At 48.0% G+C, this 24,086-nt stretch overlaps 2 protein-coding genes across 16 annotated transcripts in view; one reads left to right on the plus strand and one right to left on the minus strand.

Annotated features, from left to right (window-relative positions):
• The window catches only part of PPIP5K1 (diphosphoinositol pentakisphosphate kinase 1), a 49,267-nt gene extending 34,914 nt beyond the window's left edge, over positions 1-14,353 (minus strand). For 6 of the 14 annotated variants that reach the window (XR_013827220.1, XM_079913998.1, XM_079914008.1 and 3 more), the window contains exons 1-21: positions 14,320-14,353; positions 10,645-10,740; positions 10,187-10,361; positions 9,560-9,755; positions 9,024-9,114; positions 8,713-8,798; positions 8,259-8,413; positions 8,024-8,125; positions 7,406-7,567; positions 7,133-7,254; positions 5,364-5,465; positions 5,055-5,141; positions 4,862-4,937; positions 4,609-4,718; positions 4,441-4,523; positions 4,141-4,272; positions 3,864-3,985; positions 3,310-3,492; positions 963-1,104; positions 554-777; positions 106-233 (exon numbers count right to left, since the gene is read on the minus strand). Coding sequence is in view for 13 of the 14 variants with exons in the window: in XM_079913998.1 (XP_079770124.1) it covers positions 106-233; positions 554-777; positions 963-1,104; positions 3,310-3,492; positions 3,864-3,985; positions 4,141-4,272; positions 4,441-4,523; positions 4,609-4,718; positions 4,862-4,937; positions 5,055-5,141; positions 5,364-5,465; positions 7,133-7,254; positions 7,406-7,567; positions 8,024-8,125; positions 8,259-8,413; positions 8,713-8,798; positions 9,024-9,114; positions 9,560-9,755; positions 10,187-10,333 (2,450 nt within the window). In the remaining variant the exon portion in view is untranslated. Of the gene's footprint in view, positions 1-105; positions 234-553; positions 778-962; positions 1,105-3,309; positions 3,493-3,863; positions 3,986-4,140; positions 4,273-4,440; positions 4,524-4,608; positions 4,719-4,861; positions 4,938-5,054; positions 5,142-5,363; positions 5,466-7,132; positions 7,255-7,405; positions 7,568-8,023; positions 8,126-8,258; positions 8,414-8,712; positions 8,821-9,023; positions 9,115-9,559; positions 9,756-10,186; positions 10,362-10,644; positions 11,674-14,319 lie in introns of those variants that run through there. The other 8 variants (XM_079913999.1, XM_079914009.1, XM_079914007.1 and 5 more) reach the window with 4 other exon arrangements.
• Positions 14,354-17,673: 3,320 nt separating this feature from the next.
• Positions 17,674-23,861, plus strand: LOC307182056 (creatine kinase U-type, mitochondrial). Of its 2 annotated transcripts, none has more exons than XM_079913159.1 (10): positions 17,674-17,769; positions 18,610-18,919; positions 19,546-19,744; positions 19,946-20,041; positions 20,417-20,638; positions 20,784-20,869; positions 20,979-21,102; positions 22,957-23,091; positions 23,295-23,420; positions 23,619-23,861. In XM_079913159.1, exons 2-10 carry the CDS (start codon positions 18,771-18,773, stop codon positions 23,730-23,732), a joined length of 1,251 nt encoding a protein of 416 aa, XP_079769285.1. In that variant the 5' UTR covers positions 17,674-17,769; positions 18,610-18,770; the 3' UTR covers positions 23,733-23,861. The 2 variants fall into 2 exon arrangements, with proteins under 2 accessions (XP_079769285.1, XP_079769286.1); XM_079913160.1 differs by having other exon boundaries at positions 17,727-17,862.
• Positions 23,862-24,086: the final 225 nt, after the last annotated feature.

Genomic DNA, 24,086 nt, shown 5'->3' on the forward strand with positions numbered 1-24,086 from the left:
ACCCCTTCTGTTCTTGGTTCCCCAAGCTGTCCCAGCCTGGGTTCCCGCAAGAGCTCCCTGACATGCCCCTCCCTCCATCCAGCATCCCACCCAGCCCTCCCTCACAGGGGGTGCAGCTTGTTGACAGACTCATCCTCGTGGGTTCTCTGCAGGTCAAGTAGTATCTTCCGCAACAGTGGAAGACAGAAGCCCACAGCAATTTCCAGTTTCTCCTCCCGACTGATCCCGTACTCCTAGGGGCCACAGGCCAGGAATAAGCACCTCAATGAATCTTGTTTTCCTCTTGCCTTATACTCCCAGGTCCAAGATCATGCTTGTCTTCACCTCAGGTCTAGGGCTTCTTCCAACATCACCACATTCCCCCTCTCCAGGTTTTTCCTCAGTTAGCCTCTTGGGCTTCCTCAGAGCCAGGATTGTAGCTCTAATTGTAACAACTAATTCCTTCTCTAAGTTTCCTTCCCCTGGTTCCCACACCGCCCCTCCTTCCTGCCTTTTCTCTCCTTCCTTCTGCAGTGCCCCTAGCCCCAGGCTCCATCCCTTATGTGAGACACACCTGGGGAATGACCACATCAGCCAGTGCCTTAGAGAGACGGAGCAACTCTGCTGTTCCTTGAAGTCCCAGACTCCCATTGTGCTGCACATCATACTTGACACAGTCATAGATGTCAGGGATCTTACTGATATCATAGCGCCCACTCTTCTGTCGAAAGTCACGCTCCAGCTTGCTCCAACGCTGTAACATTAGCTCTAGTGTCTCGCTGTGGTAAAGCTGCAGGTCTGGAAGGAAGACAGACAGACAGAGCCAAAGGCTTCACCTCTAACAAAAGACCCTAGCAAATCTGAAGCAGAACCAGAGAGATGAGGATGACGTGTCTCAGACACTTAGGAGAGGACACAGGATTGCCTGAGGAACCCATCCGTACCCAAAATCTTGAAAGGAAGATAGTAGTATTCAAACCCACCTACAGACTTGGGGTCCTGCATCCGTTTCTGGATCTGGTGAGTGAGGTTTTCAATCAGGGCAAATACCTGATCACAGACCTTCACAGGATTCTGGATTATAGCCATGGAGTTGAGTAGGGAAGTGCTTCCAGTGGGAGCCAGCTGTGGAGAACAGAAAGATGAAAAGCAAGACAGGTTCAGTGCCAGTTGCCTAGATTGCTGTGAGCTTATTACAGAGAGACTGCCTGCAAATAAGCTCTGTCTGTTGGCTCACCCCAACGAGGCATTCTTTTTTTTTTTGCGGTACGCGGGCCTCTCACTGTTGTGGCCTCTCCCATTGCGGAGCACAGGCTCCGGACGTGCAGGCTCAGCGGCCATGGCTCACGGGCGCAGCCGCTCCATGGCATGTGGGATCCTCCCGGACCGGGGCACGAACCCATGTCCCCTGCATCGGCAGGCGGACTCTCAACCACTGCACCACCAGGGAAGCCCCCAACGAGCATTCTTAGGCTACTGGGAACACTAGCAGTTCAGATGAGGGGACTGCTCTAGCACACAGTCATCTAAGAATGGGTCATCTTAAAAGTCTTGGAGTCAGAGGAAATAAAATAGATCTAGGTTCTTTTCTTGGGGGTTCTAAAATAAGCACGGAAAATGCTGAGGAATACAGATTAAACCAAAATCCCCACAGAATGTTTTCATGAGTGGGTAATAGACATAACTATCTTACTCCTCTAAACAAGATGCTAGCTTGAATCTGGAGTAGAGGTGCTGTCTCAGAACTAAGTTCCAACTCAAGCATTTAGGATGGTCACAGTCAATGAAGATGGGGAGGGGGAAAGGAGATTGCAGGTTGAATGTACTCATTCTACCTCGGTCCTCCCAAGTTCCATTCTTGCTGGCAAAAGGAAGCAAGGAAAAAGGAAAGATACCTTAGCTTTTTTGGATTTGACATTGAGCAATGGATTGGAAAATAAGGCAGCAAGGTCCTGCCCCTTTATCAAGGCCTGCTCAGAGAAGAACACAGAAAATGCCATTCTCTAGTCAATGTGCTCAGCTACTTTGCTTACTTAAGAATCTATCAAAAATGGTTACACAGCAGTTATGAAATGAGGAGCTGTGAGTAGGAGGATGGTAGAAAATCATTGTCTGGCACATGATCCCCAGTCAATCATGGCATGGATACACAGGAAAAAGGAAAAAGAATGGCTTGGATAGTGGCATCCACTGTGATTAACACTGTGAGGCTAACAGCCTGGGCTCTCTAGTTAGATTCCTTGGGTGACCTTGGAAAGGCTGCTTAAATTCTTCTGAGCCTAGGCTTCCTCATCTGTAAAGGGGGGGAAAAGTAGTACCGGTCCACAGTTCTTACAGTGGATTAAAGATGGCCATTAATTCTTTGTCACATTCCCCTTCCCTTGAATCTGGGCTGGCCCTGTGACTGTTTAACCAACAAAAAATAATAAAGTTATACTGTGCTAATTCTGGGCCTACACTTTAAAAAAGCTTGGAAGTTTCTGGTATGGGGGAGTCCTAAGCTACTATTTAAGAAATCCATCTGGGGAGTTCCCTAATGGTCCAGTGGTTAGGACTTCATGCTTCCACTGCTGGGGGCATGGATTTGATCCCTGGTCTGCTAGAAAAACCACATGGGAAAAACACATGGAGAGGAGAGGCTCTGAGACTACAGGGACAGGGACATCACAAGGAGGGAGAGAGCCCAGCCATCCTAGCATCCCAGTTGAGCCCAGATGGTTCCAGCCCCAACATCTGGACAGCAGCTGGGCAATTTTAGGGAAGACCCTAAGCAAGACTAGTTGAGCCTAGAGCTGTAAGGTGATAAAATGGTTTTTGTCTTAAGTTACTGAGTTTTGGGGTAGTTTTTTATACAGCAACAGATAAACTGAAACATCCTTCCATTCAAAATCCTTGGGATCAGCTGTGTTTTGGAATTGAGAATTCTTGGGACTTTAAGAAGTTAATACGGTGCATATGCCACATGTTAGATAATACCTCCAGCAGGGCCTAGGACATAACCAAACACTTTTCTATTTCTGTAGCAAAATGTATGACTATTTACACTAGATGGGATAAATGGGGATTAGAAAGAGTCTTACCATGTCGGGTTTTGCTGTCAAACAAATCTTGTTGGCAAAGTTATAAAAATCTTTTTCATTTCCAAAACTGTGGATGACAGATTGTGGACCCATACTTATCTCAAAGGGTAAAGATTAAATGACACAATACATGGAGAGCTCGTAAAACAGTGCCTGGCACACAGTAAGTACCATCACTGATCACTATTATTTAGAATTCTAGGATTTGGGGATTGGGTTGTGTTGGGCACAAAGTCTAGGAGAGCCTGACCTGATCATAATCCTCAGGGGCAAAGGGTGAATCCTGCTGCAAAATGTGGTGCAGCCGAGCCTTCACCCGGTGCTGGCAGCTGCTCAGGGAATCGCCATCACTGTCCAAGAGCCCGTTCATGTTGGCACTCTTCACCATTTGTACCAAAATGGGTGTCAGCTCCCCTTCTAGAGCTAGAAGGCCCTAGAGGGGAAGCACAGAATCTATTAGTTTTCCTTCCAGTCTAGTTCCCCTAGGCCTCGATGGTCCCAGAGATCCAACGAGAGCTGGCTTGGGAGTTGGGGTATAGGTCAAGGGGCCCACCCCACTAATTATTCTCAGTAGTATAGAACGCAGTCAGTACATACAGCTGATTCACTTTGCTGTACAGGAGAAACTAACACAACATTGTAAAGCAACTATACCCCAATTAAAAAAAAAAAAGAATGCAGTCAGACACAAGCAGAAACTTCTCTGAGTTGGCACACAAACACTCTGAAATTTCCAACTAGTTCTCCAAACTCTGCTTCTCTACCTAATGGAAGCTGGAACTGTGGGTGAACTGTAGTGTGCACCTTGGCAAAGGCTGCAGCAGTCATCTGGACACGGCCCTCATCAGAGGCGTAAATCTTGAGATCGTGGCGGAAGGTGCTATGGAGGCGAAGCAGCCCACACCCGGGGAAGCCAGCATAGTCACCTGGGGGCAAAGGGGAAGACCAGGAATGGATGGCTATAAATACCCAAGAATGCTCATTTCCCCTTTAACTTCCCTATTGTCTCTGTCCCTTGTTTCCCCAACTTATTCTCTAATCATCTTATCTCAGCCCTGCTAGGTATTTACAAAACACTCACCCTGTCCTCCAGGGTACATGCAGCGGAAAGCTCGCCCCAGCTCCTCAGCCTGAACACGGCCAGCAGGGGTCAGTTCTCCACCCCACTTCAGTACCAGCAATAGGGATGGGGCCAGAGCCTCCCCCTGTGGATCTGCGGGAATAAGGGGCAGTGAACAGGTCTAGATCTAAGGAAAATAGTGGGGACATCTAAATGTTAGGTCTTCTGAGGAGCCCGGAAAGGTAATTTGGGATAGAGGTCATCTAAGGGTTCAAGAATAAAAGATGTGAGTGGTAATGGGAAGGGGGTATTACATCTTACCTTGCCCCTCATTAGAAGCTTTTACTCCATGAGGGTAGTAAGTTAACTGCACCTTCCGGTTGATGCCTGAGAAGTGACCATACCTGCAGGATAAACTCACAGTTTACTTTCTACCCCAGCACCCAATTCTCACTGCTAGTGGCCCCCCTTTCCTATTCCCTTTCTCACATCTCCAGCACAGATTTCAGCTGCTCCAGTTTCCCAGTCTTCTCCTCAATCTCACCACTTGGTTCTTTTTCCAGTTCAGCCAATAGCAGCCTTGTGATGTCCAGCACCTCCTGGAGGAAACAACAGGGTATCTGTGCAGGAGGCCAAGTCCTGGCTGGTTAGGCTTTCATCCTGGTGTCTCACTGAGGCCCCCAATCCCATACCCTCTATCTTTCTGTAGCACTGCTCCTCCCAGCCAGATTCATCACCTTACCTGTAGCTGCTCAGGCCGCTTCAGTTTTAATTTCCCTGTCTTGTAGCCACCATGTTTTTCAAATAGACTAAAAAACCTGAAGAAATAAGGAGAAGCTTCAGTATGGGCTGAGACAGACAAGAGCCTCTGGGAGGTACCCCTCCCCATTTCCCTCACAAAAACCTATTTGTCTAGATTAGGATACTCTGCCCACCTTGGGTGTGTCACCTCCATCTTCATCTTCTGCTTGGGGGTACGATCCCCGTGACGGATAATTGCAATGACGCAACGAAGTTCCATCCTAAGATAGGGAATGTTGTTAGAGCCTCTCCCCAGTCCTACCCCACACCACCTCCCATTTCATCCTACCCGATGGTTCAAAGAACAGAGGAAAAACTATCTGAGATTAGGAATAAAGGTAGGCTCCACCAGTCAGATGGCACAGGGTCAGGAAGTAACCACTGGTCTGACACAGATGCCTTAAGTAGGTTACTCCAGATTTTTAACTTTTACTTTTGCTCACATAGTGCCAGATGTGGTAGGGACAATGGGAATGTCCTCAGCTTCTGTGGGGATGGACCATGGGATCTGGAACTGCGGGGCAAGCTCCCGCATTATGGTGTTCCTAGAAGGAGAAATGCAAAGAAGCCATGTGAAAATGAATGAACCAGAACTACATATATGAATGAAGCTCACAAAAACTAACAAGTAGTTGAAAAATACATTAATATAAAATCTAAAAACATGCAAAAGCCACCCCATATATGTAATAAAAATATGAATATATAAATGGGAATGACCAAATAAAGGACTGGTTACCTCTGGGCGGTGGGAGGGAAGGGGATATAATTAGTAAGCGGTATGTAGGGGCTTTAACTATATTCTTTTTTTTTAATTAATTTATTTTATTTTTGGCTGCGTTGGGTCTTCGTTGTTGCACGCAGGCTTTCTCTAGCTGCAGTGAGTGGGGGCTACTCTTCCTTGCAGTACGTGGGTTTTCATTGCAGTGGCTTCTCTTGTTGCAGAGCATGGGCTCTAGGCACTGAGGCTTCAGTAGTTGTGGCTCGCTGGCTCTAGAGCACAGGCTCAGTAGTTGTGGTGCTCGGGCTTAGTTGCTCCGTGTCATGTGGGATCTTCCAGACCAGGGATCAAACCCGTGTCCCCTGCACTGGCAGGCGGATTCTTAACCACTGCTCCACCAGGGAAGCCCTATATTCTTTTTTATTTTTTGGCTGCACTGTATGGCTTGTAGGATCTTAGTTCCCTGACCAAGGATTGAACCCGTGCCCCCTGCAGGGGAAGCTCGGAGTCCCAACCACTGGACCGCCAGGACATTCCCACCTTTTTCACTTTTAAACCATTTTTACGATATTTAAAATACAGGCATACCTCGGAGATACTGTGAGTTCAGTTCCAGACCACCACAATAAAGTGAATATTGCAATACAGTGAGTCACATGAGTTTTTTTAGTTTTGCAGTGCATATGAAAGTTATGTTTACAGTATACTGTAGTATATTAAGTGTGCAATAGCATTAGGTCTAAAAAAATGTACATATCTTAATTAAAAAATACTTTATTGCTAAAAAATGCTAACCATCAGGATTCCCTGGTGGAGCAGTGGTTAAGAATCCACCTGCCAATGCAGGGGACACGGGTTCGATCCCTGGCCTGGGAAGATCCCACGTGTTGTGGAGCAACTAAGCCCATGTGCCACAACTACTGAGCCTGTGCTCTAGAGCCTGTGAGCCACGACGACTGAGCCTGCGTGCCACAGCTACTGAATCCTGCGCACCTAGAGACCGTGCTCTGAAGCAAGAGAAGCCACCACAGTGAGAAGCCTGTACACCACAACGAAGAGTAGCCTCTGCTCGCCGCAACTAGAGAAAGCCTGCGCACAGCAACGAAGACCCAACACACCCAAAAATAAATAAATAAATTTACTTAAAAAAAATGCTAACCATCATCTGAGCCTTCAGCAAGTTGTAATCTTTTTGCAATAGTAACATCAAAGATCACTGATCACAGATCACTATGACAAATATGATAGTGAAAAATTTGAAATATTGTGAGAATTACCAAAATGTCACACAGAGACATGAAGTAAGCAAATGCTGTTGGAAAAATGGCGCCAACAGACTTGCTCGACACAAGTTTGCCACAAACCTTCAATATGTAAAAAAAACGCAGTATCCACAAAGCTCAATAAAACGAGGCATGCCTATACAGTAAAAACTTTCCAATTCTCTTCTTTAAGCCCATTCTCCCCAGCTCAGACCACTGTGCCCCTTACCCCAGAATCTTGGCACAGTCATCGTAGTATTTCATCGAATTCTTGACGAAACTGAAGCCATTGACATCACACACAAAGGAGTGACCATTGGCACGAAGGAGGTCAAAACCACAGACCGTTTGCTGCAGGCGATAAAAGCAAGATGAGAACAAGAGAGCCACTCTTCCTTCTCAGCACCCCCCTCATTCCACAGCCCCTCTCCTGCATCCCTCCCACCCACCCCGCCCCCAGCACACACACCCTCCCCTTCGCTGCCAAGGGGACTTCCTCCACCTTAAAAGCTACGCAGACTTTCCTGGCCACCAGCTTTTCCATGGCAGTCAGCATGACTGGATATCGAATTTCTTTCCCCTCACTGTCTCTTTCGACCTTCCCATCCAAAGCTGGAGATTTTCTGGCTTCAGCATGGGCATAGTCTGGTCCCACTGTATACACCTGCAGGTACATAGCATCACTGAGTATGCCCACAGCTCACCCTGCATATGAGAAGACAATGTGAGCACTATGTCTGTAGACTAGTTTCACAGTAAACAAAAACAAAACTAACAAATCCCCAAGTTTTATGAACAAGGAGACTGACATTTTTCTTACTGAGCTCTACTTTAGTATCATTATGAAGGTTTCTCCACAGAACTCCAAAACTATTGCCTAGTCCTTACTAAGAAATAACTTATCAACAGTATTCCATTTTCCATGTCACTCTTGCCCTTGCTCTGATAGTGACAATGTAAATACCTACTTCCCCCACTTCTTACCTTCACCTGCATATGAAAGCCCATCACATTCATACTTTATTTTCTACGACCACTTCCATACACTTCCACTTGCTTCCCAAGCACCCCACCCCACCCAGACATTTATAACCTCTTAAATCCCTGTATCCACCATAACCTTGACATCTGTGCCATCTGTTGGCATAAACTCCTCATAGATGTATGACCCTGTCTTCCGGACGCTGCTCTCAGGAGAGTAAACGCTGCTCCGGCTGCCAATCTTCAGAAGAAAAAGGAAGGAAAAGAAAAAGTTGCCTCTAACTTGTCCCCAAATCCTCCAGCTTCCCTCCCCACAACCTCATTCTCGCCCTTCTACTTCTCTGCCTCCTCAAATGCCCAAATGTCTCCCATACCTTACGGAAGAGGCGCTGGCTTCCTCCTCCGGCTGAGCTGGGGTAGTAGATGTAAACATTGTGGTCCTCTGCACTCACTGGCTTCTCCACAAAGGGCTTGGGAAAGACGGCTCCATTTACCTCCACCTGATCTTCACCCTCAATCAGGTTGCACTCTGAAAGGTAGGCATGTGGTCATTCCTAGGGCCTAAGAATACTTCCAACTCCCACTTCTCCGAGTTGTAATCTCCATAACCCTCAAATTGCTATGACCATATCTTAATAATAGATATGGTCATTAATATCTATATAAGAGGTCCAAAGTTCTGTCCAAAGACCCATGGCTCTAGCTCTACCCATAATCCAGTAACCAAAGCCTCACTGAGCCGGGTGGTACATAGGAGACGTCTAGAGGAAGGAGAACTGGGCTAAGTCGTAGAAAGCAGGGCAGGACTGGACAAGGCCAGGTACTCACCCTCAGGCCGGGCAGGGTCACGGTTGAGCACAGCATATCGAGGCAGATCAATACCCTCCTCCTGCAGGATCCGGTACACCTCCCTCCTGTCACCCCCGAATAAATTAGCTGGGAGAGGTGGGGGATGGTGACCAGGGGAGAGGCTAGGGATTTCATTCATTCAGGAATTGGGAGACACTCGTGTACAGAACTCAACAGGGTATGGTACAAAAATTAAGCATGTTTCTTTGACTCTGCCCCTCCCAGAGTGGGTTCTCTAAACAGGCATGATCTCAGGGCCACCCATCCCACCAGTCAACAGAAAGCTATACCTATCCTGGATGTAATACTGCATAGCCAGGTCATTGATAAGAAAAGGGTTTCGAAGTTTGGAGTAAGCAACAGCTTTGTCCAGAGGAAAGCCTGGGATGGAGAAAGGAAATAGAGAGACCAAAGGAAGAAAGTGAAAGAGACAGTGAGAAAACAGCAAGAGAAATAAACATATTAAAGCTATTAGTTGCCACTGAGCTCCACTACCCATCCAACCCAGCACTCATCCTCCTGCCCAACTTCCCAAGTCTAGAATATCCATCAGAAAAAAGTAAAACAGAAATTATTTTTAGGGTCCTTCCAAAGACCAATTCTGTCAGAGACCTAAGAATCTTAGAGCTGTCCTGAGGTTCAAATATGGGCTTTAAACTACCACCGGCAACTCCTCCAAGATGTAGGGAGAACAAACCCCTTTGCACTGTTCCCTAGTGTGTTGGGAAGAGCTGATGGCCTCTTTACTATTGGACAGTAAGAGCCTCATTTCCCAGTCCAGCATTCCCAACACCATTCCTTCTCATTTTCCTTCACACACACCAACCTTTGGAGTGGAAAGAGATGAGGCAGTGGCAGGATGGCCAGTTTTCCACAGGTTCATTAAGGATCACATCTTCTCCCAGGATGATAACAGTCAGGTAGTCAAATCTGCAGAGTCGCTCTAGGATTTGGGTCATTGGCTTGGACTTGGATTTCTTGGTCATGGCACAGATGCCAACAATGATCTGAGGTTCAGGAGGCTACAGAGAGGAAGTGCTGTCAGGTACTTCCCACCTAAACCATCCCTATCAGGGAACACACTGTTTCATCTCCTTAGGGCACAGTTCCTTGCCAGGACTTTGGACCTATGGGGTTAAGGTTATCTCCTAACTTAGGCCTAGATTGGGGTACCTGCAGGTATTCCTACTGCCACAGTAGGAAATGTGTACTCGGGCAGAAGAGTAGGAGAACCAATAATAATGAGACAACAGGACGAGGGCATAAGGGTAGGGGCTTCAAAGAGAGGCAATCTAACCAATCTCCACTGCCCTTCCCCTTAATCAGAATAGGGCCTGTTTATGACAGGGAGTCTATGCATTTGGGAAGAATGGGGAGAGGTGTCTCCATCCTATGGAATCTCAACTATGACAGGGGTCCCAGAACCAAGTTACATCGTTTTCCCTGGTCTTACCACTTCATCCTCCTCATCCTCAAGGAGCTCGCTGTCACTCTCTTCTGTCCTCATGCCTATTCCACGGGTGCCCAGCCCCTCATCTCCAGCTCCAAGGAAGAAGTGGGCTGTGGCGCTCTCGCCCTCACTGGCCGGCAATGACCACATCCCCGCCGGAGCACCCACTCATCCCGCTCTGCAGTGGAGGGTATGTATCCCTGTTAGTTCAGAATCCAAGCCTCATGGCAGTGCATGGGGATGGGGGATGGGGAATGAGAAAATAAGAGGGAACTACAAGCAGACTAGGGGAAACAGGAAACAAAGCTATGGTGAGAAGGATCAACAGGAAAGGAGGCATGTGGGCTATGACTTGAGATGACTAAAGATCCCTAAGAGAAAATCGAGGTCTCCCTTTTCCTCCCTGCTCACCCCACCCCCAACCATGAGACTGGTAAGAGGATCAGTAGATTAACCCTTACAGTGCTGGCATGTCCCTGATTCTGCCAGCAGGAAAAACCGTTAACTCCAGCAGCAAATGGGAAAGGCAGTTCCTCATGGAAGGCTACTGTTGATTCCTACCAGAAGAGAAGGTCAGAGTGACATTTCAACTTTGGACTCATTCCAAAATGTTCCTGGCCCTTCTCCACTTCCCCACAGTAGTGTTGAACTCAGTGATTTAATTCAAGAGCAGAGGAATAAGAGAGTTCATCTGCCTTTGCTCTTAACCCCTATCTTCATTCCTACCAAGGATTAACTCAAAAAAGCATTGACTGAGGGCACCCTATGTTCTAAACATTAAATCAGAACATTAAAATCCCCTATGCCCCGTCTCTCCTTCACCTGCTTTACCTTAAAAGAGAGATGCTCAGTTCCAGAAAATCTGTTCAAGGAAAGAGGTCTAGTGCTAGTTGGGAAGTTGAGGATACAGGCATCCATACAACAGGCTCCAACCCGTTCTCAAACTGAAATTTCAATTTTCTCTCTACCATCTCAGGGTACAACAGACACAAGGCTGGTCTAGCCCAAGGTCCTTCATACCAGAAGCTACAATGGAAAAAAAATCCTGCCTAGAGCCATTATCAGTGAGAATATCTTAAGACTTAAAATTAAGTCAGAACAACCTGGCAGTTCCCCTTCTGCATACATACACCTGCAGCAGTGGTTCTTAACCAACTGTGATTATACTGTGCAAAGGACATTTGTCAGGAGACACTTTTGGTTGTCACAACTGGGGAGATGCTATTGGCATCTAGTGAGTAGAGGCCAAGGTTGCTGCTCACCATTCTAAAATGCATAGGATATACCCCCACAGCAAAGAATTGTCCAGTCCAAAATGTGAGTGGTGCCAAGGTTGAGAAACTCCGCTGTAGAGAAACTCTCCCACATAAAAAGACATTTGCAGGGATGTTCATAACCTTACTGCTGGTAATGGCAAAAACCGAGAACAACTCAGATGTCACAAGTAGAAGAATGGATAAATATAATGTTGTGTTTACAAATGGTTGACTAACAGCAATTATTAAAAATGAATCAGGGGGATAAATTAGGAGCTTGGGATTAACATATACATACTACTATATATAAAATTGGTAAACAACAGGACCAACTGTATAGCACAGGGAAATATACTCAATACCTTGTATATATATATATATATATATCTATGTATATATATATATATGAATCATTTTGCTATACACCTGAAACTAACACATTGTAAATTAACTATATTTCCATTTTTAAAAAATGAATCAAAGCTATATATAACATGGACAGCTTCCAAATGCAAACTGCAGAAATATACATGCAGGACAATTCCACTTGTACAAATAAAAAATACTACATATGTTTATGGCTGTATACATAATTAGAAGTATAAAAACAGACGGGAAAGAAAGACATCAAATTCATGATAGTGGTTACCTCTGAGCAGAGGGGAAAACAGAACTGAGAAGGATTCAAATGGAACCTCACAACCTTACCTATAATGTTTATTTCAATTAAGAAAACTCTGAAGCAAATATACAAATGGTTAACATCTGTTAATACTAAATTGTGGGGATACGGGTATCTGTTATTTTTTTCCAAAAATGAAATTGAGTCACATCTGCAATTTTCTACATTCTGCAAAAGTTCTCAGAAATACTGACCAATGGCTCTAATGAAAGCCACAAACTCCTTAAGTAAATGGAGTAATTTAGTCTTACAGGTTTTTAGTCTTCAATATTTACTTTCCGTATTTTTATTTTAAACCCTTCCATTACAAGTGAGTTTGCAGCTTCGATTAGAAAGTTATAGCTAATCTTTATATAGATCTTGACCTTTCTAGTCTTCACCATCTGCTTTTCTCTGTTGCTCAACCACCGTGAGGGCACAACATTCTCCTTAGGCTTAACGTTTTCAGCTGTACACTGCAGGTCTTATACATACACACTCCTCCTGATTGTAGCCTGTTTCTTCGAAATCCTTTTTCGTGACCTGACCCAATTTCCATGACTTGTGACATTCCCAAGGTCCCTGTATAGTTTAAGCAAGCAGAATTTTGTTGCACGCTTTATCCTTTCTCTGAAGCAGGAGCTTTCTCTAAGATTCCTAACCCTCCACACTTTCTTCCACTAGGTCTTTCCTGGTTTTCTACTGAATGTACACTGCCACATTCTTGAAATTCTATTATAACTCTATAACAGGAGATGATAATTGAATGGCAAAGGAGAATCTGTTCACAAATATGGAGCTGAAGAGAGATGAAAGGTCTAAATTCATAGTTAACAAAGCAGAAATAGAAGCCTGACAGAAATAGCTATGAAATAAGCCAGGATTTATTTAGATGTACCTCTGCGAGAAGCTGGGATTTAATGTGGTGTTCCAAGAGCCATTGCCCTGTTTTCTGTGCTCTTCTCCCCTTCCCCCTCTCCCCTAATACTTTGTTGCAAAAGAAAACTTCAGACTCTAAACTTCAGACTCTACAGTAGGCTAAAGGGCAGTCTTACTGGGGCCTGAATCAGTGTGGAAGGGAGCGAGGGGAGGGGAGGAAGCAGGAGACAGTATAATAGGTAAGGAGAGAGGGAGGGGCAGGTGGGCAATCTTCTCAGGAACATCTATGTTAAATCAGATCTAGAGAAGGGACTGAAGGGAGGGTAAACTGTGTAACTTTTTTATCCCTTAGAATTTAGGGCTGCTTTCCTAATCCTTTAATTTCTTTAACCACCATGCACTTCTGCACTTGATGGAGGGCTCCATCAGTGATGAAAGAGAAAGGTCAGTACAGGGTGAGGCGGGAATACTTCCAACACAGTTAAAACTCCTCAGGCCATAAACACTATCTCCTTCAACAGTGGACCCCTTCTCTCCTTCTTGATGCAGTTTTTAATGCTTCATACATACCCTTATTCTGCCACTGATGAACTGTGCTGATGCCCTTGTTCTCGGTATCAACTCACTCATACTGCCTTCTTTCCCCAACTTACTAAAAGGACTCTTCATTGACTCCCCTAACTACTGCCCCCTCCTACATCACTAATCAACCGATCCAATCAACAATACAACTAATCCTGTCGCTCATTGACTCCCCAGCCTTAAACAGCCTTTCAAACCCTCAGATGAGTCACCACACTTGGTAACAAATTTATATGGAACCCTCAATGCTCCCCCGCACAGACTGTCTGAGAGCCACTCCTTCCCAACCTGCCTTCCCTCCAGGCTCACCTTCTCTCTCCTCTGCAACAACCCCTTCCTCCAGCCGAGCCTCCGGTCTGACTCCACTCCCACGCCTCCTCACACAGACCTGCCCGCCCTGACCCTCTCCCCGGCAGACTCCCCTGGCTCAGCAGGACCCCCTCTTCCTCACGCAGACCTTCACACGCCCATCTCTTCTCTCGCTGACCCCCTCCTCTGCGCTCTCCTCACTCAGCTCCGGGTCACGAAAACCACCTCCCATCCCGACTCCTCTAGCCTTTTGCCCGCCCCCGCCTTCCTCGCCTCACTCTCCCTTCGCTGACATTGAGGCCTCTCCGCTGGGTCTCTTTCTAGAGCTGCCCCCAGCCGCTCCTAACCAGGGCCCTCGGCACCGAAGGAGCCCACTCTACCCAGTCCACCCCCTCAGATACCGCCCCCAGCCCCCAGCCACTCCCCCACCGCCCCCGGCCCTCACTCACCCGCCTCCCTGCGCTCGCGCACCCGAACCTGCCGGCAGCGACACCTGACAGCGGCCCAATCAAAGCACGACTTCTCTTCGGCGCCACCAATCAGCGGAGGGCGCGCACCGGCAGCAGAGTCAGGCTGCGTTGGCCGGCGCTTCTGCGCGGAGGATGGTGGCCTCTAGTGGTTCTGGGGAGGAAGTGCAACCTGTTGTTCATTTTCTGATTTCTAACTGCGTCGCCACAGTCCAGATGCTTGGTCTAGACAGAGAATTTCCAGTGAGAAGAAGTGGGGGGAAGCGAGATGTAGAGGAAGAGGCAGAGTCTGTGCCATTGCACCTCCATGAGGACAAAACCAAGTCTTCTGTTCGTTTTGTAAAATAAAACGGGATATGATAGACGTAGAGATCCAATAAATGTACGTTGCAAATGTTAATGGACTAGAGGAGTGAAAGGGAGGCTAGAGACAAAGAGACAGAAACAAATCAGAAAGTTAAGGGAAGGAAAAGAGACTTACTTATGGAGGAGACAAGACGATGGATGGACTTGGAAGACTGAACAAGTGGATTCCTATCTCCACACTCTGCTTGCCCTCTTGCCTTTAATAGCTGTGCAGCCTTGGACAAGTCATTGAACTTCCCTCAGCCCCTCTTTTCTCACCTGTGACAGAGTGGGACTAGAAAACCCTAACTCATAGGGTACTGATTATATGAAAGCATTTTGTGTATGTTTGTATTGTTATTATCTTTGCATCCTCACTCAGGTTTCCCTGGTCAAGACTATTCCAAGTTCTGTTACCCAACGCAAGTTTGTGTGCCCAAAGCACAGTGAGGCCAAACAAACAGAAAGGCCAGAGTTTGGAGCAGAGAAAGGTTTATTGCAGGGTCGAGCAAGGAGAACAGGTGGCTTGTTCTCAAAAACCCCATTAACTCCCTGATGGTTTTGGGGAAAAAGTTTTTATAGGCAAAATTTGGGGTGAGGGCTGCAAGTATGTGACCTTCTTCTGATTGGTTAGTGGTGAGGTAACAGGGTGGTGCTCCAGAACTCTGTTATTCAGCCTGAAGTTACCATCTTCCATGTGGGAGGTGGGGTTAGTTCCTGCAGAAGAACTCAAGGATATTGTTATGAATATTCCTCTGGGAGGAACCAAGATCCTGCTTTAATTGCTGCACTATAGTTTTTTGATTGTCCCTCCTGTGTTTCTGTATCCCTTCCCTTCCCTGATTAGCAACTGTTTGAATCTGCCCTTGAAACTCTGGAAAGGTCAAGGAGGCTGAATGAAGCCTATTTCTTACAAACAAGAAACAGGGACACAGAAGGGATTTGTACCTGGGAGGAACCCACAGCGTCCTGCTCCATTTTGTCCCTAGTGTAAGCAGGTAGGTTAGGGGGGTCACCGGAGAAAGAGAACCAGGAATGGCTTTCTTGATATAAGAGAACCCATTTTGGCCTAAGCCATTTTGTGATATAAGTATGGCCACAATGCTTGCCTTTGAACAGGTCTCAGTAATTAATGATCTTAAGGGAGGGAATGCAGAAACAAGGGAGGAGCAGTCAAGAAACAACAGTGCAGTCTTGGGGCAGGGCCCTGATTTCTTAAAGGATATACATAATAATTCATCTTTGAGCCCCATAGGGTCCTGCTCGGTTTCACCCCTTCATGAATATGCATGTATCCTTAGCTGAAAACTTCCCAGATTTTTTTTTTTTTTTTTGCGGCACGCGGGCCTCTCACTGTTGTGGTCTCTCCCGTTGCAGAGTACAGGCTCCGGACGCGCAGGCTCAGCGGCCATGGCTCATGGGCCCACCCGCTCTGCGATATGTGGGATTTTCCCGAACCGGGGCACGAACCCGTGTCCCCTGCATCGGCAGGCGGACTCTCAACCACTGCGCCACCAGGGAAGCCCAACTTCCCAGATTTTGCTGTTCGGGGAGACGCTGCTTTGGGAGAGATCCCTGGTGTTCTCCTTACTTGTGGCAAGTAATAATAAATCCTTCCTTCTCCTGATCTTTGGCTTGGTTGGGTTTATTGGCTTGACACCCACCAAAAGGTGAACCCAGTTTTCAGGTAACACAACTGCAGAACTCCATCTATTCTCTGATTATTGCTCTCTTACCAGGAGAAGAAGGAACTGATGGACCTGGAAGAGAGGTAATTGGCTACTAAGGCTACCCACAAATGAGGAAGAAAGGAAAAGGAGCACTAGGGAAGCCTGAGAGGAATGAATGAAATGAGAGTAAAGGGATGGAGTGGGGTCTCATCAGTGAGGCCAGTGGACAACTTGAAGGGAATTTCTTTTTCTCAGATCCTCTCCCTTAAGATTAACAAGTATCTTGCTGTCTTGTGGGTTCACCAAGGTAATGATACTGAGCAGGGCCCTGTGGGGCTCCTGGGCACAAAGACTTTCTGTGTCCCCCATGTCTTTGATTACAGGAAATAGCCTTCATTCAGCCTCCATGACCTTTCCCTACTTCCAATAGGCAGGTTCAAGCAGTTGTTAATCAGGGAAGTGAGAGGATGCAAGACAAGAGAGAAACAGTCAAGAGAAACAGTTAGTGCAGCCTTGGGGTAAGGTCCTGGTTCCCCATCAACAGACACACACAAAGATATCTTTGAGCTGTCTTGCAGATACTGAAACCCCCTCCAGGTGGGTATGCTGCCCACAGACCCCAGAGCAGCTGGAACCTGAAGGTTGATGTTGCTGACTCCTACTTACCTCACCACCAACCCATCAGAAGAATGTAAGCCCAGTCACTGCCTTGATCCTTATCACCTACCCCCCCCCACCATGAGCCCTGACTAGAAGACCACTCCCTATTCCACAGGGAGGGGGGCACAGTTCTTGAGGTGCTAGCCTGCTGTGTTCCCTCCAAGAATAAAGCTACTATTTCTTTCTCCTCCAAAACTCTGTCTCTGTATCTCGTTTCGGCATCCGTGTACAGAGAGCCAATATTTTATCATCAATACCTGAAAGAATGGGCTAATGCCACCATGCCTACCCCATCTTAACTGACCCTCCATACTGAAGCCCACATCTCTATTTCAGCTCCAAGCATTCATTCTCCTTCTGCCAGGACAAAGGTCAAGTCATACCCAAGTCACACTTGGAGATATGGGAACAAAGCCCTCTCAAATATGAATATGCACCTTGTGAGGAGGGAGGAGGAGAAGGGACCAGGTGGAAGGCAGAGATTCCTTGGTGACCCCATGCCCTTGGACACCGCTCCTTACAGTCTGGATTAAACAGCATTAGGGAGCCAAGAGAGGAAACACATGTGGCAGTTGGGGACCTGTGCCTGCCTTTTCCGTCCTACACCTCGTCATCTCGCCACACCCTTCACGTCACCTTACACTCTCCTTCAGTTCAGGAACTGGGAGCTACAGAGAGCAGGGAGAAGGGAGAGGAGGAGAAGAAAGCATAATAATTCCTTGCCCAACTCCAGCCCCACGCCCAGCACAAACAACAGGTAGGCAAGCCTGCCGAGAATACTCAGAGGGAGTCCTGTGAGCAGCAAACTGGTCGGAGCCTGGAAAAGACTCTGAGAAGTAAAAGATCAAAGGTGAAGTAGGAGATGGGGAGGAGGGCAGAGGAGGGGGAAAAGTGGGGGATCATGAGAAGTGGAGGAAGGACAGAGCAGGGCTTCAGACTTGGGGGCACTGTGGGGGCGGGCAACACAGCACAGATGGGGTAAGAGTTCCTGTTTCCCTGATTTCTCTCCGGAATCCTTCCACAACCTTATAAGGAGAGCACAGGTGTGACAGGGAGGAGCTTTGGTCCTCTTCCTGGTTCTAAGGAAAAGGTGACCTTGAGGCAGCTGGTGTCTTTCTCAGCGTCTGCCTGTGTGCTTTCTCTTTGTCTTCCTCTGGTATCTGTGTTTATTCCACTGTTCCCCGAGGCCGCCTCCCCTGGGAAGATGGAGAGGTTGCTGAGGCAGGCCGAAAAAACGAGAAGAGGTTGGGTAGTGTCACGCTTTCACACCCACAGGGCGACGAAACGGGTTTCCTATTAAACCGGGAGGCTTAGGGGAAGGGTGTTCGGGTCTCTCCTGTCCCCTTGGGTGCTGTCCTCTACTTGGTGCTGAAATCTGGGCGACCTCATCTCAGGTGGGCCCGTTCCCAGGCCTAGGGCTGCGAATCTCCAGTCCTCCTAATCTACCTGGTGGGTGGTGCCTGCCCTCTGCCCCCGCACACCTAGGGCCGTGGCAGGCGGGAAGGCGGGGCCTGCATGAGCCCCACCCCTGGAGACTGCAGCTCTGCTTCCCTCTCCTGCGCCCGACCGCCGCTAGCTCATTGCGCCTCTCCTGCAGCCTGGTCGGCACCGGCTTCCACTCCCGCTCCAGCCTCCCTCCATTTCGGCTCCAGCCTCGCACCCACCTCCGGCTCTCAGTCAGCCTGTTTGCATCCTCCCTCCTGGTTCCTGCCCTGAGCCAGCTCCTACTCCGGGATTCCGTAACCAGACCCTCAAGCCATGGCTGGTCCCTTCTCTCGTCTCCTGTCTGCCCGCCCGGGGCTCAGACTCCTGGCTTTGGCTGGAGCTGGGTCTCTAGCCGCTGGATTTCTTCTCCGCTCGGAACCTGTTCGAGCCGCCGGCGAACGACGGAGGCTGTATCCCCCGAGGTATCAGTGTCTCAGGCGCCCGGGTGAGGGTGGGGGTGGGGGACGGGTAGTTGCTAACGGGGATGGAGATGGGGACCTGGGCAATAGAGAAGGGCTATAGTCACGAAGGCTCTGGAGTACAGGCGCTGGACAGTCTGAAAACCTCAGTGGGGGTGGGGATGGAGGCCAAAACCATAAGGTGAAAGCATTCCTGAGGACTTGGAGCCCGCAGTTCCCACCCCCAAGGCCAGCTCTGGCCCTGTGAGTTCTGGCTGCACCTACCCTGCCCAAATTCCTAATTGAGAGACCAGGAACTATCCTTTCCGCTCTCCTCCATCTCCTTTTCCTGCTGTTCTCTCCCGTTTCCTGAATTCCCCTCCTTAGTCTTTCCCCTCCCCCCATCCCTAATGTTGTGTCCATGGGAGGAAAGAACTGAGCAGGTCTGGGAGAATTGAGCCTCCAGCCAGAGGAAGCTAGAACTCTTGGGAAAGAATAGATCCTGAAAGTCCCTGATGAGATTACCAAGGTTTAGCTCCCTCTAACCTCCCCTCCTCCCAAGGAACAAAGCCAGACATGCTCCCAGCTGAGTGCACTGGGTCTAGGCCCCCTGTGCCCTCCCTCCATGGTTACTGGTACCCCCTCCCTAGTGCTGAGTACCCAGACCTCCGAAAGCACAACAACTGCATGGCCAGTCACCTGACCCCAGCAGTCTATGCCCGGCTCTGCGACAAGACCACACCCACTGGTTGGACGCTAGATCAATGTATCCAGACTGGCGTGGACAACCCTGGCCACCCCTTCATCAAGACTGTGGGCATGGTAGCTGGTGATGAGGAGACCTATGAGGTAGGGGGCCCCCAGAGTTCCCCTGGTGACCCAATTTATCTCCCCAGTAATCCCAGCTCCTTTCCCCTAAAGACCTCACTTACCCTTAAGACTGGACCATCCATACTCATGTTTTCTCACCCAGTGAAATCAATCCACAACTAAACCTTGGGAAGGGATTCCCTCTCCTTAACCACCCTCTTCCTCTGAACTGCCCCTCAGGTATTTGCTGAGCTGTTTGACCCTGTGATCCAAGAGCGACACAATGGATACAACCCCCAGACAATGAAACATACCACTGACCTGGATGCCAGCAAGGTAGGTCGAATATTCCACTTCTGACTTGCATTGCCTTATATACAACATTCTGTTTCTCCAGTCCCTTCAACCATAATTATACCCTGACTCATAGTCATTATACTGCTGAGCTTTTAGTCTGTCTGGGGAAAGAATTGTATGTTCAGGAGTAGCCTCTGTAGAGAGGAGAGGGTGGATGAGAATGGCCACCCCCCAAGGTGGGCAGGTTTGGGGGAGGGTTTACAACGCCCTTTCGGTTGGAGTGCTTGCCCAATGGGCTTCCTCCAGTGCAGGCAATGAGGACCCCTCTAGTCCTTAAGGTCTCTCCTTCCCAAAGGCCCTCAGCTCCCATCCACTGTGTTTCTGTGACTTACATTAATTTCTCTGATTCCCCAGATCCGTTCTGGCTACTTTGATGAGAGGTATGTATTGTCCACAAGAGTCAGAACTGGCCGAAGTATCCGGGGTCTCAGCCTGCCTCCAGCCTGCACCCGGGCAGAGCGACGAGAGGTGGAGCGTGTTGTGGTGGAGGCACTGAGTGGCCTGAAGGGTGACCTGGCTGGACGCTACTATCGGCTCAGTGAGATGACAGAGGCTGAGCAGCAGCAGCTAATTGATGTGAGGGGCTTTGAGAGCGAGCTGGGCGGGAGGGGCAGATGGAAAGAAGAGTCAGGGGAGGCTGGGCCAGATGAGGTAGATGGGCTCTGAGAAGCCCAGGGGCTACTGTGAGGATTCTTAACCCAAGTCCCTTTACTCTCTCCAGGACCACTTCCTGTTTGATAAACCTGTGTCCCCATTATTGACCGCAGCAGGAATGGCTCGAGACTGGCCAGATGCTCGTGGAATCTGGTATGAGGCTTAGCTTACCCCCTGCCCCTATAAGTGCCCTTTTTTTTCTATCTCCCCCAATTCTTGCCCTGCCTCTTAATCCCTGTCCCTCCCTCTCTCCTGCCTTCAGGCACAACAATGAGAAGAGCTTCTTGATCTGGGTGAATGAGGAGGATCATACACGGGTCATCTCCATGGAGAAGGGTGGCAACATGAAGAAAGTGTTTGAAAGATTCTGCCGAGGCCTCAAAGAGGTCGGAGAAGAGTGTATAAGGGAACTAGGTGGGAGGACTTGAGGAAAAAACAAATTTAAATAGGTAGATTGGGGCTTCCCTGGTGGCGCGGTGGTTGAGAGTCCGCCTGCCAATGCAGGGGACACGGGTTCGTGCCCTGGTCCGGGAAGATCCCACATGCCGCGGAGCGGCTGGGCCCGTGAGCCACGGCCACTGAGCCTGTGCGTCCGGAGCCTGTGCTCCACAATGGGAGAGGCCACAACAGTGAGAGGCCCGCGTACCACAAAAAAAAAAAGAAAAAGAAAAATGGTAGATTGACCATATAATTTATCAACCAACCCAGGATACTTTTGATGGTGAAAAGGATCACCACCAATCACTCTAGGACAAGAGGTATAAATCAGAACTGTCCAGGGAAAACCAGGATATGTGGTCACCCTAAGAGTAGGAAGAGAGAAAGAATGTCAGGAGTCTAAGGAAGTAAATAAAGCAGTTGCCAAATAATGCAAAGAAGGAATAAATGAGATGGTGGCTCAGTGCCTGGGGGGTGTGGTGTGGGATGGTGGGATGTGCAGATAAGGAAAAGGTTTAAGCCTGGATGGATGTAAGGAGTGAGAGATTGGTATGTTCATGATTCTAATGTAACCACCCAGTTGGGAGCCAAGGTAGGCCTTAACTCTGGATTCTGTCATTCTTGCTAAAGTAGCATGTCTAGATTTTAAGCTGAGAGTAGGAGGGAAACCAGGGAAGGTGGAGGATGGAATGGCCTAAGTTCTAAAATGCGTTGCACTGTGTGAGGAGTTGAACTGAATCCTCAGTCCTATATGGATTAGGTCTCCATATTCAATTCCAGATTACAAATCCCCATAAACCCAATCCTTATTGTATTTTCTCATGTATACAGTTCTAGTTTGATCTTGTAAAGGGAGAGAGCTCCTCTTCCGTTTAGATCTTGGCTGGGAAGTTTCTGTTATTTTTAGCAAGTAATAGGTAACATATTAAATTATATGCCTTAGTATTCTCATCTGTAAAATTGGGAGAGTAAGACTTCCTACATTTTAAGTTGTGGGGTTTAAGTGAGATAATGCATGTAAAGTGCATGGCCCGTAATAAGTGTTCCCTAAGTGTTAACTGCTGTTACTATTCTAGATGGAAGAATTTCCCCTTGTTCATCATATACAATATCCCCCTATGCCATGGTTCTTTCTGAACTAGGAACAGCGTCCCCTTACTCAGGTTAGGTAGTGGTCTTCATGTCCATCAACTCCGGCAGATCTCCAGTCTCTTCAACTCTAATAGTCATCTTCATGATTAGGATGTTTACGTGAGACAAAAACATGCTTCCCACACTCCTCCCCCACCCTCCACAACTATGAATCCGGCTCTTCTGCTGCATTTTCACCTTCCTCTTGCTTTCTCACATGTGCTCTTTCCACAGTTAACAGGCTCCCTTGCCTCTTCCTGTTGCAAAGCCTACAACCTCATTTTCTGGCTGAAAGAATCTTCCAAGCTCTAGGCTCATTAGCAAAGTAAAGATGTCAATGCATGCAGAACTCATTGAATAATCGATCTTTTCTCAGTTCAGTTTACCACCTCTGTTCATCTCCCTAGATCATCCTTAATGCATCATTCCCTCAGGTTTCTCTTCTTCCACACAGGATATTTTTGCACAATCTCATCATTATGGGCTTGCAACATCAAAATTATCTTTTATGCATGATAATGAGCCATTTCCACCAAAAAAAAAAATCAGTGTCATTCTTTCACATCCCAAGTCTTTGTTTCTAGACATATTTTCTAGAGTTCCTGTGGGTCTAGCTAAGGGAAGGCTAGCATATCCCTGACTTTTCACTAACAGAGCCTTTCTGCACTCAGGTGGAGCGGCTGATCCAGGAGCGTGGCTGGGAGTTCATGTGGAATGAGCGTTTGGGATACATCTTGACCTGTCCATCTAACCTAGGCACTGGACTTCGGGCAGGAGTGCACATCAAACTGCCCCTGCTAAGCAAAGTAAAGGAGTTGTGGAGTTAGAGGGTTGTGAAGGAGGAAGGTGGCTGTGTATGGGTGGGAGGGATTGGGCATTTTGGAAAGGAGCAGACATAGTGTAGCTAAAGAGTCAAGGGGAAGAGCTCTGAGTGGGTTCAGGGCTCTTTCAGGTCGGACCAATCTCTGCCTCTGTTGACCCTGCCCCCCAATCTCTATCTCCCCTCTAGGATAGCCGCTTCCCAAAGATCCTAGAGAACCTAAGACTCCAAAAACGTGGAACTGGAGGAGTGGACACAGCTGCCACAGGCGGCATCATTGACATCTCTAATTTGGACCGACTGGGCAAGTCAGAGGTGAGATTCTTAGGGATTCGGGATAGGTCTGTGGGGGTTGAGATGTGACAGGGAGTGAGCCTCAGGAATGTAATAGAATCTGAAATGAAATTCAGGTTGAGTGGGGAGGGAATTGGAAACGAGTTCCCAGAGCAGTCAAATCAGTGCGGAAGAGAGTCAGATTGTGGGAAGCAGAGATCAAGGGTTAGTGTCCTTCAGGTGGAGCTGGTGCAGCTGGTCATCGATGGAGTAAACTATTTGATTGACTGTGAACGGCGTCTGGAGAGAGGCCAGGATATCCGCGTCCCTCCGCCTCTCCCCAACAAGCATTAACTCCCATCGCCAGCAGATGACTCAAGACTCCCAGGACCTCTGCCATTCTAACAGTGGCCCATTCTCCTTACTCTGGATCCTCCCTTTCCCCCCTCACTCCCTCTGTCCTAGTAAAGACTACTGGCTATGCTCCAGTTGTGTTATTTCTAATGGTGGGATGAGGAGGAACTAGCCTCCAGAAGAAAAAAAAGGCAGTGGGATTATTTGTGATGGAAAGAGACTCCAGATATGGCATGCCAGGAACACTGATTCTCAGGTGGGTGGAAAGCATTAGCATTTTACCCATATTCCTCATCAGGAATCCTCCTTCCTGAGGATAATTAGATTGCACTTCCATTTGCACTTTATTCATTA

This window comes from Stenella coeruleoalba (assembly GCF_951394435.1).
Source record: "Stenella coeruleoalba genome assembly, chromosome: 2".
NCBI classification, from domain to species: Eukaryota; Metazoa; Chordata; class Mammalia; order Artiodactyla; family Delphinidae; genus Stenella; species Stenella coeruleoalba.

Bases quoted from the DNA above. Each gene is read 5' to 3' on its own strand.
- LOC307182056 (XM_079913159.1), top strand. From the start codon at position 18,771: ATGGCTGGTCCCTTCTCTCGTCTCCTGTCTGCCCGCCCGGGGCTCAGA. The intron at 18,920-19,545 runs GTATCAGTGTCT...CCCCCTCCCTAG, and splicing joins CGGAGGCTGTATCCCCCGAG to TGCTGAGTACCCAGACCTCC. The intron at 23,092-23,294 runs GTAAAGGAGTTG...TCTCCCCTCTAG, and splicing joins AACTGCCCCTGCTAAGCAAA to GATAGCCGCTTCCCAAAGAT.